General features: G+C 37.4%; 1 protein-coding gene across 5 annotated transcripts in view; it reads left to right on the forward strand.

Moving 5' to 3' along the window:
• LOC126188626 (titin-like) overlaps nt 1-15,849 on the forward strand; it is a 471,513-nt gene that overhangs the window by 426,548 nt on the left and 29,116 nt on the right. For all 5 annotated transcript variants that reach the window (XM_049930244.1, XM_049930252.1, XM_049930236.1 and 2 more), the window contains 2 exons: nt 3,588-3,876; nt 9,060-9,343. In XM_049930244.1, the coding sequence (XP_049786201.1) occupies nt 3,588-3,876; nt 9,060-9,343 (573 nt within the window). The remainder of the gene's footprint in view (nt 1-3,587; nt 3,877-9,059; nt 9,344-15,849) is intronic.

Consider the following 15,849-nt stretch of genomic DNA (forward strand, 5'->3'; position numbering starts at 1 on the left):
TTCAGCTTATGGTATTAGAACTGAGCCAGGAATCCAATAAGAAGAAGAAAAAGTACAGATGTTGTATTTGGAATTGGAATTTATTCACAAATGACACAAGCGGACCTTAGTAATGGACACATCACTTGTAAATGAAGACCCATTTGTGAAAAATATTTGGAGAAGGTAAGCTAGGTTCGAGTACTTGTAGAGCTATGGTTTGAGGTCTATTAAAAGTCTGATACTCAAATTAAAGACTCAAGTAAAGTTAGGAGTGACACTTCTAGTATTTGCCATTTGGGTATTAAATCTTTCCAATATTTAAGCCTATATCACATTCGCAAAAGTACTATTTCAAAGTATTTGTGTGAGATGTTGGATGCTATTTGTGATGGCCTAAAGACTCATTAAAAGCTACCATTTTCACTCTTGCACCCCCGTCAGTTAAATACAATGAAATATTAAAATTAAGATATACTGAATTTTGGAGTTATGCTTCATCCAAGTGCACTAAAAGACACTGTAGTATAGTTGAATGCCTTTATTAAAAGCAACACTCAATATGAAATAATACTGCCACCAGAAAACTTGTTATTTCCTTTCTCAAATCCACTGGGCAAGTATTTAAAAAGCATTTGAAGTTACCTATACCAGAATATGATTACCTGAATATACTGCCAGTATTGCATTAATTTTCACCACTTTTAGAATAAAGTTAGCTGCTGTGAAACTACAAATGTCATTTAACTTAGTAAATAATATCTACTTAGCACACACAAATTTTATCCATGCATCACATAATAGAAAAATCATCTACTTTCACTATGGAAATGAACCATTATGAGCTCATACCTCAACAACAAAACATTTATACACTGAAATTGCACATTTTACCACTGCAGAATAATAAACCATACACAAAACAATGCATTTTGGAAAGTGTTATAACGTCAAGTTTAACACATATATTTCAGAACAACACAACACATATAAGTCACAGAGTAAGTTGACAAGCAAGACATGTGTACACATTAGCATTCGAATGAGCGCTGAGTCCCAGTCTAGTGGCCACAGCTCGGCTGGCCGCTTAGGTGGCGCAGCTGCTGCATGGCTGGCAGACAGCGCCGCACGTAGAGGACGCGCGTAATTGCGCGGCAGTGCTTTGAATGATCGGCAAGTCACAACAGCAAGACTTTAATGCAATCTATCACTGAAAGCACAAGGCCTCTTAATATGCAAGCATAAATATGAAAACCATCAAATTTGGCATCTTAGTGTCAAAGACAGCAGCCCCTTCTGATGCTACTGAGTGGTGAGAGAAGGGAAGTTGTGTGACAAAGTTAAAATGTATTTAACTTTTGTGGCATGGCTAAAAGTGATGTCACTCATTGTTGCCACAGGAATTTGGGTGTTTCCACATGCAACTTTGGTGACTGCACTCGAGCAGCAGCCAAGTGGCATAATTTTTGTTGCATGTGGAAACTTGGCTTTAGACCATGCATACATTGTCATTTTCAACAAGAAGGCGTAAACATACAGCACCAATGTAAACAGCATGACATGTGCAAAATACATTGTGCAAGTAACTGACAGTGATATTTAGCGACCATTGCCAAAGTCACCTACTTGTTGTTTTATGGCAAACTGATTCTTCTTCTTCTGTGGCAGCAACAATAGTAAAAATGCTTTATTTTTCAAGTACAAGGCAAAAGCCCAATGTGGAAGGAATGGGTTCTGTTATACTATGAAAAATAACACAGATCTGGCAGAACTTGATTTCTATTCTGAAGTATTACATCAATTGGCTGTACTGTTCACATACTAATTCTAATGTTATATACGCCTTACATACTACAATATCCCTCATAGATGGACCATACAAGTCTAGCGACTTTTTTCTCATGAGCAGAACATAAAAAAAAAAAAAAAAATGCCTGCCCTGTTCCATGGCCTACTTATACACACATTGACAATTAATTAATTACTTACTGCATCTATAATAGAAATTTTATCACCAACCTTTGCTCCATGTTCTGACAAGCAAGATGGTTCCCATGGGATGTCCACAACTAATTTAGCACAGCAACCCTCTCTAAGCATGCAGAAATGAACAAAGCAAGGGTGTAACTAGTTTAGGGCAACCGGACTAGTGCCCTGAGGTCCATAGGTTGAGAGGCCACTGGTGATGAAGGAAAAGTATTTGATACTTGAAAATAGCATAAAAGTACAAAGTTTTGGTTGTACTTAAATAAACAATAAAACAGATAAATGGCGGTGTGTTCCTTAAAAAAATAATAATTTTACTTTCTGAACTTCATATAACCGTTGCCCGAATTTAAAAATGTAAAATGCTGTCATAATCTACCCTTTAAGGGCAGCTTTAATGGAGTAAGACAAATATTATAGTAAGAAGTTGTGTATATATCATGAGGCAGCATAACCTAAGGCACAGAAATTGTCCACACTATATTCGTCCAGTATTTGGGAGTGAGAGCACTTAACGACTTCCAACAAATTTCACAGTAATTTCAAACCTTTATGAAACTTTCTGTAACTGTAACCATCTGAACAACAGTGAAAGTTATACAAATGCTTCAGTTCTGTCCATATTTTCCAATTTTTTTCAAGATTAATAGGCAATATGGTATGTGAGACTGAACATTCATCTTTTGATTGTTATTCATCTTTAAATGTGTGATTATGGTACTGATGTAGGCATAGTACTTACTAAAGCTACTTTGATACAAGCATCTTTGCTAATTCTCTCTCCACTATCTACAGTGATGATAATAATTTGTAAGTACTATGTGCAACTATCAACCACATGAGCATATCACATGTTGGTTATCAGCTAACAAAACTGCTTCTCACTACTCCCATCTGCCAATCACAAGATTAATTTGTTTGAACTATACTAGCATGTATAGTGGAAAAAACTCACTTTCATGCAGTAATTGTTAAATAGACTGAGACTCAAACTTAGATACCTGCTTCCGCAAGAGGTTATCTACCAACTGAACCACCCAAACATGCATACTAGGCCTACTCAGATTTCAAATTGTATGGTTTTAGCCCTTCTCCAATTTCTACAAAGACAATATTAATTTTTCATGCACAACCAATATATTGTATTCTCTGAAAAAAGCGAAATGAAATCCATCAGAAACATACATATATTATGACAAATTAAGTCACCAGTAATTTGTCAGTGGAATGCAAGGTGAAAATTTCATACTGAAGTGACACTTGGTAGTATTTATTAAGGGACAGTAATTTCCTCCTTCAGCTATTTTTCTTTCACAGTTTTGGTTACCATAGTATGAGGTCACGTTTTTTGTGCTATTTTGTAACATAAGTGTAAATTACTATGTAAGTGTTGACTTTTAAGTCCACTGTGTTATTAACATTGTTATCAACTTCACACTCACATTTCACAGTAGTTCTAGTTTTATCAATATAATACACCGCTACTTTCGTAAAAATAAGAAACCAAATTAATTTTATATCAAATGTACATATAGTTTGATGTTTTGGGAACAATCTGCCTTAGCCCTTATATGATAATACCCCATATACATGATCTGTGAAAAATGTAACTATCGGCTCAGGGGGAGGACGACACTGCATTGCCAGAATCTATAGCAGAAGCAGCACGGCGGGAGGCTGAAGAGGAAGAGCCTCTAGTTGGTGCACTGCGTGAAGATGCCATGGACGTGGAGGCAATGGATGCTGATGAAGAGCCATCAGCAGCTGAGGAGGCATCAGTGGCAACACAGACAGACCCACTACCCGATGATGTGTGTGTTGAGCCCGCCTCTGATGAGCCACCACCTACGTTTGCCGACGCCAGCACTGAGACAGAGCTCAAGGCAGCAGTCACCACTCAACCAAAGGCAAGTGTAGCTTTCTTTTTCCATTTCATTGCATCTTACTGAAGTTGACGCCTCTCTTCACTGTCTTTGCAGCATTTAATGATTGACAACTGTCTTAAAAACTAAAGCCATATGCTGTACTGTATTTCAAGCCAGTCCTCCCCCCCCCCCCCCCCCTTCTCTCTCTCTAGCAAAGGGTCTTGTGACCTGCTTTGCTAACCAAGTCACTTTATATTATGTGAATGGAGACCATGCATGATTTGTATCAGGGGGATGCACCAATTACATTTGTCAGCACAGCATGCTTCATGAATTCTTATCTGGTGAACCTACTGGAGTATAGCACATCTAAAAATGGCCCTTCTGATAGGAAATTTACTTCAGCATGTAAAAGCTGGGGTGAATTTCGGAAACAACTAGTTAATAGCTGTCATCACCAATGGTCAATATTCAAAATAATCACTGCAAAAAACATGCCACAAAACAATGGGTCAAACCAGTTACTTTGGCTCCCCCATAGGCATGCACCTCTGGGAGGATTAACACATAAATTATCTTTCCCATTTCACCGATGCATTCTTACATATACCTCCATCTTGTGACTCTCGAATATAAATCATACTCTGATAGATATCCATTTGTTAGTGATTGAATTACTTTTCATCCTGCAGTACTTACATGAATTATAAGATTTCTCTCCAAATGATAATTTATTTCATAGCATGTCTAACAATGATGATAATAATAATAATAATCATCATCAGAATCCATTTTGATGCTTATAGGACTCATTAAGTCATCACATAGCACAAGACAAGACTTGAATCCATTATTCAAATACATGAGTAATTCACTGTTATTTCAAATGATTTTCTTGTGGTGTTAGAGCCATCAACCCTTCAGAAACCATTCTATAGCTAGTCAGATCTATGTTTAGGTGAAACAGATATGCAAAGACAAAATTGTAAATCAGAAGTTGTAAACCATAAACTGACACAATAAATTTCTCTTTGAGAATTAAGTAGGGAGATGGATAGCTCTTGACTCCCTTATTCAACAGTGATCATAAGCCCTGGCCGAGACTTGCACAACTGACAGTATCATAACACAAACAGGAAAATCTGAGGCTGACAACCACTTTAAAAAATTTACTTCAGCATGTTAAACTCATATCCAGTCTGCTGAAGAGCAAAGTCAAATACTGTATAGTCCACTACTCCAATAGAACAAAGTCTTGTGTTTTTATTAAATGTTTAGCATTTCTTCACATTTCAGATTAATTAACACTGGTCTCCTACTTCCTCTCCAATGGTTGTCATGGAAAATCAGACAATGTAGTCCAAAACCTTTCAAAATTCACTCATCATATAAAACTGCCCATTTAGTTTATTCTACAGTTGCCTCACACAGTCATGTTGTCAGCCAAGACAACGTGGGTGTGTGGGTGTATATGTGTGTGCATTTATTCTGTGCTAGGTAGTGCTAATGGACATCACCCAGTATCTCAACCTTTTTTATGTGCCTGTTGACCACTCAATGCATTAACTATACTGTAAGTTATTACCTTAAGTCCTTCCATTATTTAAATAGTGCTAGAATATATGAGTAATCAAGTCGTAATTGCAGGATATTTCAGGACATAGTTGTCAAATTGGACTTCTACCATAAAACATAGCATGAGAATACAAACAGCCATTGATTTATTTGGAAAAGGTATCCATTCACACATCACTGCTAGAAACATAACAGTATGTAATACTATTGTCAGACAACAAAGGCAGCTAATGTTTAAATGTTGTGTTTTTCCTTTGTGTTCAATACTCAAAATTTTGCAGGAAAAATGTTTAATATTCTCTAACAGTTATTGTATTGTTTGGATTGACACACAGGAGATCTTACATTCAGTCTTGGAAAAAATGGCATGATAACACTTCCTTTTCAGGAACTGAAAACTATGGTGCTTGTCATCAGCAAAGGAAACAGCTGCAAAAGTACTGCCAGTGAAATAATGTGAGCAGCAGACACAGTAACAAGTGACGTGATATGCTTGCAGAAATTTTGCAGTTCCTACTGTCATCATCTGCTTTTTTCTCTCTCGCTCTCTCTCTCTCTCTCTCTCTCTCTCTCTCTCTCTCTCTCTCAGGTGAAAAAGGGTCATATCACTGACAGTCTGAGTGGGTAAATCAGTGTGTCTTTGGGATATTAGTATTAGGAAAGTAATTAAATGAGTGTAATGACATTGCTAACTACTGTATGTGAATATTTCTTGGGCACCCAGCTATCTAGTTCTGAACTTGCAGAAGCCTGAGAATTTTGGGCCATTAGGTCCTGACTTCAGTCACTACCCAACTTGGCAATCAAAAATAGCAGTGCGCAGATCACTGTAGTAGTCATTGGTAAATCACATGTTGACCTGTCTTTTTCTTTGCAGTAAAACTGGTGATTGAGCAGTTACCGGTACATCGCATTTGCTAGTTATGATTCCCCAGAAAAGGAAGGTTACTACCCACAGTTCAGTCAGGAAACCTTAAACAGATACTCAGTGTGCAGCACTTACAAGGGAATGGTCCACTCTGACATGTTGAAAACTACTTTGAAATTACTCATGTTTGCCACATGAAGAACTGTTTATAGCAGTGGTTTGTACAGTCCTTCCTACTTAGCATGTGAAGCCACAAGTAAGCAGATGCAGGCATGACAAGAGAATGTAGTGTGAAGTCCACATGAACTTATGCACTTAACCCACACCAAAAATGTCTCAAATCATTAATTTTTTGAGTAACTTGCAGTTCATATCAGTAGTTGAAATCTAGCAGATGTAATTGTTATGCAAGTGGCTAGCAGAAGAAGAAAATCATGGCAGTGTATGGGGTTACATTATGGACATCTCCCATCAATCGGGGCCTTAATTTGTTGACATGAAATATTTTACAATTCCTGAACCAAAATTGTTATAATTTTTTAATACTGTACACTGGTGTCCAAAATTAAAGCAACAAACAGTTATTTACCCATCCTGTGTCTAATTCACAATATAATCATACAAACTTTTAACAGATGTCATTACGATCATGTTATTCATGAAAGACTGCATTTCGATTGATGGACAACCACAACAACAATGACATCGGGCCACCTATCTAGGGGGGTAGTGTTTGCAGGGTAGTTCCACATCCACAATCGTTGTGTACACAGTTACAGACAGTGCTGTATGGCACAGAGAAGACTTTCTCGGATGAAGCGACAGTTCATAGAGACTGAAACTGCATCCCAGAGACCAGGATAGGGCCGACCACATGGATGTGATCTGATGGCTTAATTTGAATTGTTCTGTTGTTTCTCAGATGAGGCAACAGTTCATAGAGACCAAAACTGTATCCCAGAGACAGGACAGGGCCAACCACATGTGGCATCAGAAAGAGTGGTCCGTTATTTGGCTGTAAGGGCATGATGGTACTGCCTTACTACTACATTGCAATTGGTATCTTATCCCGCAGCATCCATGGATGTGTTGTATCAAGGCAAATAGTGTACAGAAGGCTTCAGTAGAGTGGCCTTTATTGTTGGAGACCTTCTGTCTGTTTATTTCTGGCATGTCTTCACAGAAGTGAACATCTAGAGTGGAGCTGTCAAAATGCCACCTGGATGGTTCAACGGAGGGCCAATGTTCTTTGCAGAGATGAGCCTGATTTGGTCTGGAGAGTGATCTTTTGATGGATTCACATCTGGAGGGCATGTGGAACACTATTTTGGAACCTATACATTGTGGAAAGAGACTGATATTGAGGACGATCCCTAATAGTGTGGGCAAGAATTATGTTGACCACGCAAATTGTACAGGTGAATCAGCAAGATTTAACTGCTGTCAGGTACTGTGAGGAAATCTTGGGATTTCATGCACAGTTGTAGCAACACACTTGTTGCAATGTGCCGTGAGCCCGGACTTCATAATGATGGATGATATTGCTTGACCTCACAGAGCATGGGTAATTGACGTCTTTTTGGAAATGGAAGATACTGCACGCATGGTGTCATGGCATGGCCTGCTCACTCTCACAACTCTAATCCCATAGAGCATGTCTGTGATGCACTAGCAAGACAGATTGAATCACATCAGCATAGAACAATTACTCTAGAAGACCTGTGAGCAACTCTGCAGGAAGAATGAATGTTACTGCCTCAATCATTAAGAGCTATTTCCTAGTTCCTCTAACGTTTTCACAATTTCTAAGAACATCTCAACATCATTTGAATGAGTGTGCAGGAAATTACAGAAACTGATACATTGCACCCCATGTTCATATTTCATCTTTCATCTTTGCCAGGTTGAAAACAATAATTAGGTTCCACATTACATTGAAACACTTGGAACCTGCACAAAGACACATGCTATTAGCAAGCATATATGGAGGAAACACAAAGAAAATTAATTTAGTTTTCTCTCTATTCTTAACATTTAGAGAATTCACAAAGGCAAGTGCTACTTATTATGGATATTAAATGAGTTGTAAATCCAAGTGGATAGCAACAGTGAACCGTTGTGTCAGAGAAACTGTCAATGTAAACTGAAGTTCAGTCTACAAAATAAAATTGCATTGGTCACGTTATCTACTTACTAGCACATTGGCAACATAGGTTATGTGCCTGCTACATCACACATGCACTGTATGCTGCAGCTCCTGTAGGGGTGTACATTTTTCCACTGCCTGACAAGCCACAAGTTTGGAAATTTTCAATATTTAAAAAAGAATGTTTGAAGTGTGTCTTAGTAGCAAAAATTTTGACATTTTGTTTCTTCTGGTGTGTTCTTCCTGTATAAAATATTCAGGGCAAGTTCTTATATGTCAGACAGGACCATTCCCTTGTTAGAACAGGTAGGCCTGTACCAGTACTTGTTTGCTTTGCATGCTTTACATGGAGAACCTCTTTTATTAGTACTGGTTGAGGAAAAAGTGCATATGTTGTATTGTAATCACTGCAATTACATGATGCACCACCTACAAAATTCTGCACAGAAATAAGACAAAAAATGAAAAAGTGAGAAAAGTCCCCTACTGGTCAAGGGTTTACTGTACCAACTAAACATTGTTTATGCTATCCAGATTATAACAGGAAATTTTTGTCTCCCTTAGAATGCATCATGTTCTTGAAGTGTCAGTTCATCTTTTCCTACTCTCAAATTTTTTTCACTTTACCATCTGCAGGAAGAAGTGCAAGAGGAAATTAGAGAACTGAGAGAGCAGATGGAAGCCCTTTCCGAAGAGAGTGCACGGCTGAAGGCAGAACAAGAGGCTTTGCAGAAGGCAGCAGAGACAAAAGCAATGATGCAGGAGGCAAGAATGACAGCATCAGTTGACCAACCACATGAGCCAGCAACACCTCAACCACAGCCACAGCCACCGCCAGAGCCAATCATAATTGAGAAACCTGTGCCATTCTATGTCATGCCAGATGCTGACACCGAAGTTGAGCTTAAAGCTCGGCGGCTTGAGGTGTGTACCTATTGTTTGTTAAGTTTTCATTTAAGTATTACTTTATAAGCAGCTGAAAATATATTTTCTACATCAAAGACATGTTTTTGATCACACACTTTTACACTTGATCTACCTAAAGTGGCCAAAAACATTTCATCGGTAAAAGCTCTTCTTTGATTTATAACTAATATTCATCTATTACTTTTACAATTAGCTACATCCTAATGCAAATATTCTCAATCATTATTTAACAATCTATCTGTTTGCACATTTTATTGCAGCCAAGTTGATGGCATCTCTGATTTATTTTACTTCTTTTTCTAAAGCTTCCTGTTGTGTTCCAATCACTGCTAACATTTTGAGTAAAAAGTACAGGACAAAAAGACAAAGGGGAAAGAAACAGAAAGAATTGGAGAGAGGGGGGCAGGGAGAAATGTAGAAGCAGGAAAATAACTAATGCATGCTACTTCTTATTGTGTATTGTAAAATAATGGAAAGCAAGGGGATTCTACAACTTTTACTTTTATCACTGAGGACATGCAGCTCTACTGTATCACTTACAGATGAGTGCACCAACCTTGTTTAAAAGATTAACATGGTAAAGTCAGCATTTAATCCTATTCAATACAAAATTGTGGTACACCAAACTCGATCAAAGTTAAATGAGGGAGCTGACCACAGTTAAATTTGACTGTGGCTCAAACGCAATTTTCATGAGATGACCAGGGTTTTATAAGCATACAGTACTAAGATGGTGGCATTTTTTGATGTACTGACACAGACTCAAGGCATTTTGTGCTGTACTCTATAAGTAAGATGAACCTAGAAAGTTTATCAATTTATGAATCAAACTTACTAGGAGTATAACTAAATTGTGCCTCCAAATGTGACCACACAACAATTGGATTCATGTAATTTTTTCATTTATGATACATGAAGTTCAAAACTCAAATAAACCTCTCTCAAAGTAGTTCAATGTAACTCTCAAAAACTCTCAGGAAATTCAACTTATAAGTTTTCTGAGCATGTTAAATATGCTAAAATAAAGTAGATTTATTGTGATAGTGCTGTGCCTTTGTTGTAGCATGCTTGCTCTCTGTGGTAAAGAAAAAGTAAAAAAGATAGGAAAAATTTATTTTGTAGTTTTTAAATTATATAATCTTGATCAACAATCTTTTATAAAAGATTGTTGTTTGCAATGAAAACTGGATTTTTGTATGCAGCATATAGTTAGAAATAAGAAGACATGCATTTTTCATAAAAAATCAATTAGATGTGCTAATTAGCATATACTTGATGAATTTTATATTTGAATGACATAGGTATTTGAAGTGAATGGTAAAAAATGAAAAAATAGTGACCAAAACGAGATGCTGTACATTTCTTCTTTGCTGTAGCCATCTGTTCTTTTATTTTCAAGAACTGATGCATTCACATGAACAAAATTGAGAAGTATGTCCACCTCATTCTTTGAAAAAAATTGGTGTTGTTCTTTTGTTTTCCATTTCACCAAACATAAACAAATGGACTAGTGGTGAGGTATACACACACTTCTGCTTGTTGACGAAAGTGAGAGCATGTGACAATGATGTCACTTACCAATGATTTTCTAGAAAGCTTGTGTATATAGGTAGCTGTATGCAAATTCATATCTCTATCATTTCTTTGCAGCCCTGGGGTTCCTTCCATCACAGTACACAGACTTAACCATGGGCAAATGCATGGTTTACTGATGAAAATTTGCTGATTTGATTATTAGATTAGATTATTGTATTGTATTGTTTTGTATGTAAACTGGGGGCCTAGAAATGATGGAGAGGCTCCATCCCAGCCGCTGTTGCAGTGGTCCACAACCGCATGATGACTAACGCAGTCCACTTCACCCCTCTGCTGCCCCACACCTAACCACTCCTTCAGGGTTGTGCAGTTCAGCCCCCAGTGGACCCCCCCACCCACCTCCCCCCAGGAAACATCTCACACCAGACGAGTGTAACCCCTATGTTTGCGTGGTAGAGTAATGGTAGTGCACACGTATGTGGAGAATTTGTTTGCACAGCAATTGCCAAAATAGTGTAGCTGGGGTGGAATAAGGGGAACCAGCTTGCATTCGCCAAGCCAGATGGAAGACCACCTAAAAACCATCCATAGACTGGCCGGCTCACCAAACCTCGACACAAGTTCGCCGGTTGGTTTCGTGCCAGGGACCAGGCATTCCTTCGCAATCTGGAAAGCCGTGTGTTAGACTGCATGGCTAACCGGGTGGGATGATTAGATTAGATCCAGGTTTTGTTCCATAGATTAAAAATGAGGTGGTTCTCATGGGTGTGGAACATGCCAGATAAAAAAACATTGAATATTTGAATATAATACTCACTTCCCTGATCATCTGTCAGGAAATTGCCAAAATATGTTAATACATTACAGTAAACTTGAACTGCTGATATTTGAAGAATTAATACACTGTCAGGATAATAAATTTGTTGCATAAAATATCTAATCTTGGCTGCTGTGAACAAGTGTCCCTGATCAGAGATTGATGTTGGTGCATTGCATAGACGTTTTAAATGCAATTTACTTTTAACTGTGATCATGGAACCTGGGTTCTCTTGCTTTTGGTGATGTTAGTGCATGCAAGCACTAACACTGATGGCATCCTCTTTGACAGAATATTCCAAAGATGAAAATTGTCCCCCATTCAGATTTTCAGGCAGGGACTTCTCAGGAGGACATAGCCATCAGGGTAGACAAAACTAACATTCTGCAGGTCAGGGCATGGTATGCTAGGTATCTTAATCAGACAGATTGGTAGGTAAGAGAATTTAAATAGGAAAGTGGATAGGTTGAAATTAGATATAGCGAGAATTAATTAAGTGCAGTGACAGGAAGAACAGAATTTCTGGTCAGGTCAGTACAGAGTTATCTAGACAAAAAGAAATAAGAATAATGCAGGAGTAGCCGTATTATGAATAAGAAAATGGGAATGCTGGTAATCTACTATGAACGCCATAGTGAGCACATTATCATAGCCAAGATAGACATGAAGCCAACACCCACCACAGTAATAAAAGTTTATATGCCAAGTAGCTCCAGGGATGATGAAGAGTTTAAAGAAATGTATGATGAGATAAAAGTTATTATTCAGATAGTTAAGGGAGAGAAAAATTTAATTGTGATGGGTGACTGCTTTCCAATACTAGGAAATGGAAGAGAAGGAAAAATAGTAGGTGAATATGGAATTGGGGAGGGGGGAGGGGAGGGGTGAGGGAAGGAATGGAAGAGGAATCCATATGGTAGAATTTTGCACAGAGCATAATTTAATCATTGCTAACACTTGGTTTAAGAATCATGAAAGAATGTTGTACATGTGGAAGAGACTTGGAGACACTGGAAGACTTCAGATTGTTTACTTAATGGAAAGATAGAGATTTAGAAACCAGTTTTTAAACCAAGTAGTGAAGGTATTAGTGGATATCATAGGCAAAAACACAAGCCCTGGTAGAAATCCTCAAACAATAGATACTGAAATTAACTGATGAAAGGGTGAAACAAAAAAATGCAGAAAATGAATCAGGCAAAAGGCAATACAAACATTTAAAAAATGACATTAACAGAAAATCCATAATGGCTGAGTAAAAATGGCTAGAGGACAAATGCAAGACTGTAGAAACATGCATGACTAGGGGAAAAATAGATGGTGTCTTCAAGAAAATGAAAGAGACCTTTGAAGAAAATTAGTGAGCAGTATGAATTTCGAGAGCTCAGACAGAAAGCCAGAACTAAGCAAACTGTCCTCTTTCATACCACACTAGATAATTCAAAGGCTGTTGATATATATCAATAACTAACTTTTTACTTATAAAACTGCTTTAGGACCACAATTCAATAGTAGTTTGGGCTTTACTGAATATATTTAAGAAAGCCACCATAAAATCTAAATTAAGTACATTAACATTATATGTAGATAAGAATATGATGATTATAAATTAGCAGCAATAATAATAATATACTTACTAGACTGTAAATTTCCATTATCTGTATCGGAAGAATCAGAATCATAGTATTATATGGTTCATCTTTTCTCAATGTCTGTGGTAAAAACACTTCCTCTGAAAACGTTTGCCACCATCTGAATCACACTCCATAACTCTTTGTAACTCTGCAAGAATCTCTTTGTCTTGTAAATACTCTTTCTGATTCATTTCAATCTTCAGCTCACAGTCACCTCTGAAAGACTGATTCTTACAAGGGAATAATGGACAACAATGAACTGAGTCCATTGTTGTCATTTCATATGGCAATAATATGAATGAAAGTAAATTATTGCAATACAGAGTAAAGCAGCCAAGGCTTGAGAATGCATGAGATAAATGTATGGCATAACTATAAACAAAATTACAGCTTTTTTCTAAAGGGGTCAATTTGACCCCTCTGGGTGTTAAAGGTAAAATTGGAAAAAAGTGATAATCAATTAGGCAAAATACACTGTTTTTTAATATAATGAAACTACATTCCAAATAAATGAATGTCACAAAATTAAATGTCGCTTGAATCATTCTTCAAAACATATCTAGTACTTAAAAACTGAAAAGGGTCATTTTGACCCCTCTGGACATTCGAGTGTTAAATTGCAACAATCACATAAAAAGTTAATGCTTTGGAAGCATAAGGAAAATCAAAGACTGCATTTTATTGGCAGAATGCTTATAAGATGCAACATATCTACTAAAGAGTCTCTCTACAGCATGCTTGTCCATCCTCTGCTACAATACTGCTGTCCAGTATGGGATTATTTCAGGTAGGATTGACACAGGACACTGAAAAAGTACAAAGAAGGGCAGCTCATTTTGTACTATCACAAAGTAGGGAAGAAAGTCATATAGTTACAATAAGCGAGTTGGGGTGGCAGTCATTAAAACAAAGGTATTTTTTGTTTCTGCAAAGATCTGTTCATTAAATTTAATTCACCAACTTCCTCCTCGAAATGTGAAAATATTTTATTGTCACCAACTTACATGGGGAGAAATGATCATCATAATAAAATAAGAGAAATTATAACTTGTACAGAAAGATTTAAGTATTCATTTTTCCCACAAGCTGTTAGAGACTGAAATGGTAGAGAAATAGTCTTAATGCTGTTTAAAGAACCTTCTGCGAAGCATTTAAGTGTGAATTTCAGAGCAATCATGTAGATGTAGGTGTACACTATCTCAATGAAAATATTGCAGTGTGCTGAGAATTTGCATGATTATCTTAAGCTACCTTTTAGTTTCATAGAAAGATTTATACCTAATTATGTCCACTCTCTCTCTCTCTCTCTCTCTCTCTCTCTGTCCTATTTTATTCCTGCCAAAAATTCTTCTAAGGAGTATTAATTGATTTAACTTTGTTGTTGAAAAGGCAATAAAATAAAAATAAATAAATAAAAAAATGGGAAAGAAAATTTCACAAGAGGTGTAAAATAAAAGTGGGACATTTTACAGTGATGTGCTCAGATAAAACAGCCCTTCAAGCTGAAAATAAGGAAGACTCAGAAGAACTGTAGAATTGAATGGATGATTCTGAGCACAAAACAAAGACGAATATGATGAAAATTTTGGGAGGATACAATACCTATGAAGAAAAGTTCCATAACATAGCAAACTAGGAAGCATATGAAGTAATCTCACCAAACAAAATATTAGTGACTTCCTTAAAAGATACTGCTTGCTTCGTACCTGTGTAGATGGCATAGGACTGGTATCAGGTGGCCGTCTGTGCCTCCCCTGCTGACAAAGTCATGGCACTAGGATGAAGTTGCCCAATTTGTTGAGGCATCAGTGTGTACTGTTCAACATAACTACAAGGAAATAAGGAACCACTGACTGCCATGTAACATGAAATAAGAAAAGTGACCATAAAATGATGTTAACTGAGTGAGACTGGAGATGAGTATCATGGCTTGTCAATGACAGTCAGTTTCAAACATGAAAGGAATTTCTGCAGCCAGTGTTTGCAGCTACATCTCAACCAAGTTATGAGCAAACATTACAAAGGGGAACTACAAGCAATGGGTATTTGGAGTTAGTTACCTCACTAAGGCCACTGCTCACAGTGGCATGCTAATCTGCATGTCTTCTGTGGGCTACACAATGCAGAAGCTGGGCAATAGCTGACTAGAGGCCAGGAGTGTCGTCTGATGAATTGCAGTTTTCTTCCTCCTGAAATGACACAAGGTGCTGAGTGCACTGGCATCCCAGTGAGGTTTCTAACCCACAGATTGTGGTGAGTGTAATTTAAGCCAGAGGAAGTTCTGTGATTTTTTTTTCCTACCATAACTTGAGCCTGTTTATTCAGATTACCGTAAACATGAACCAATATGTGTATTTCAACATTCCTGATGAGCAAGTGTTGCCATTTACTCCATATGAATAAGCTGTGGACACTTCCATCATCCACAATGACAACAGCCCTATTCAAAAGGCTGCATGTTTATGTTCTTGGTTTGACAAACATGCAGTCAGCCTAACTGCACTTCTGCTGGTCTG

Source organism: Schistocerca cancellata, chromosome 1 (genome assembly GCF_023864275.1).
Source record: "Schistocerca cancellata isolate TAMUIC-IGC-003103 chromosome 1, iqSchCanc2.1, whole genome shotgun sequence".
Lineage (NCBI taxonomy): Eukaryota > Metazoa > Arthropoda > Insecta > Orthoptera > Acrididae > Schistocerca > Schistocerca cancellata.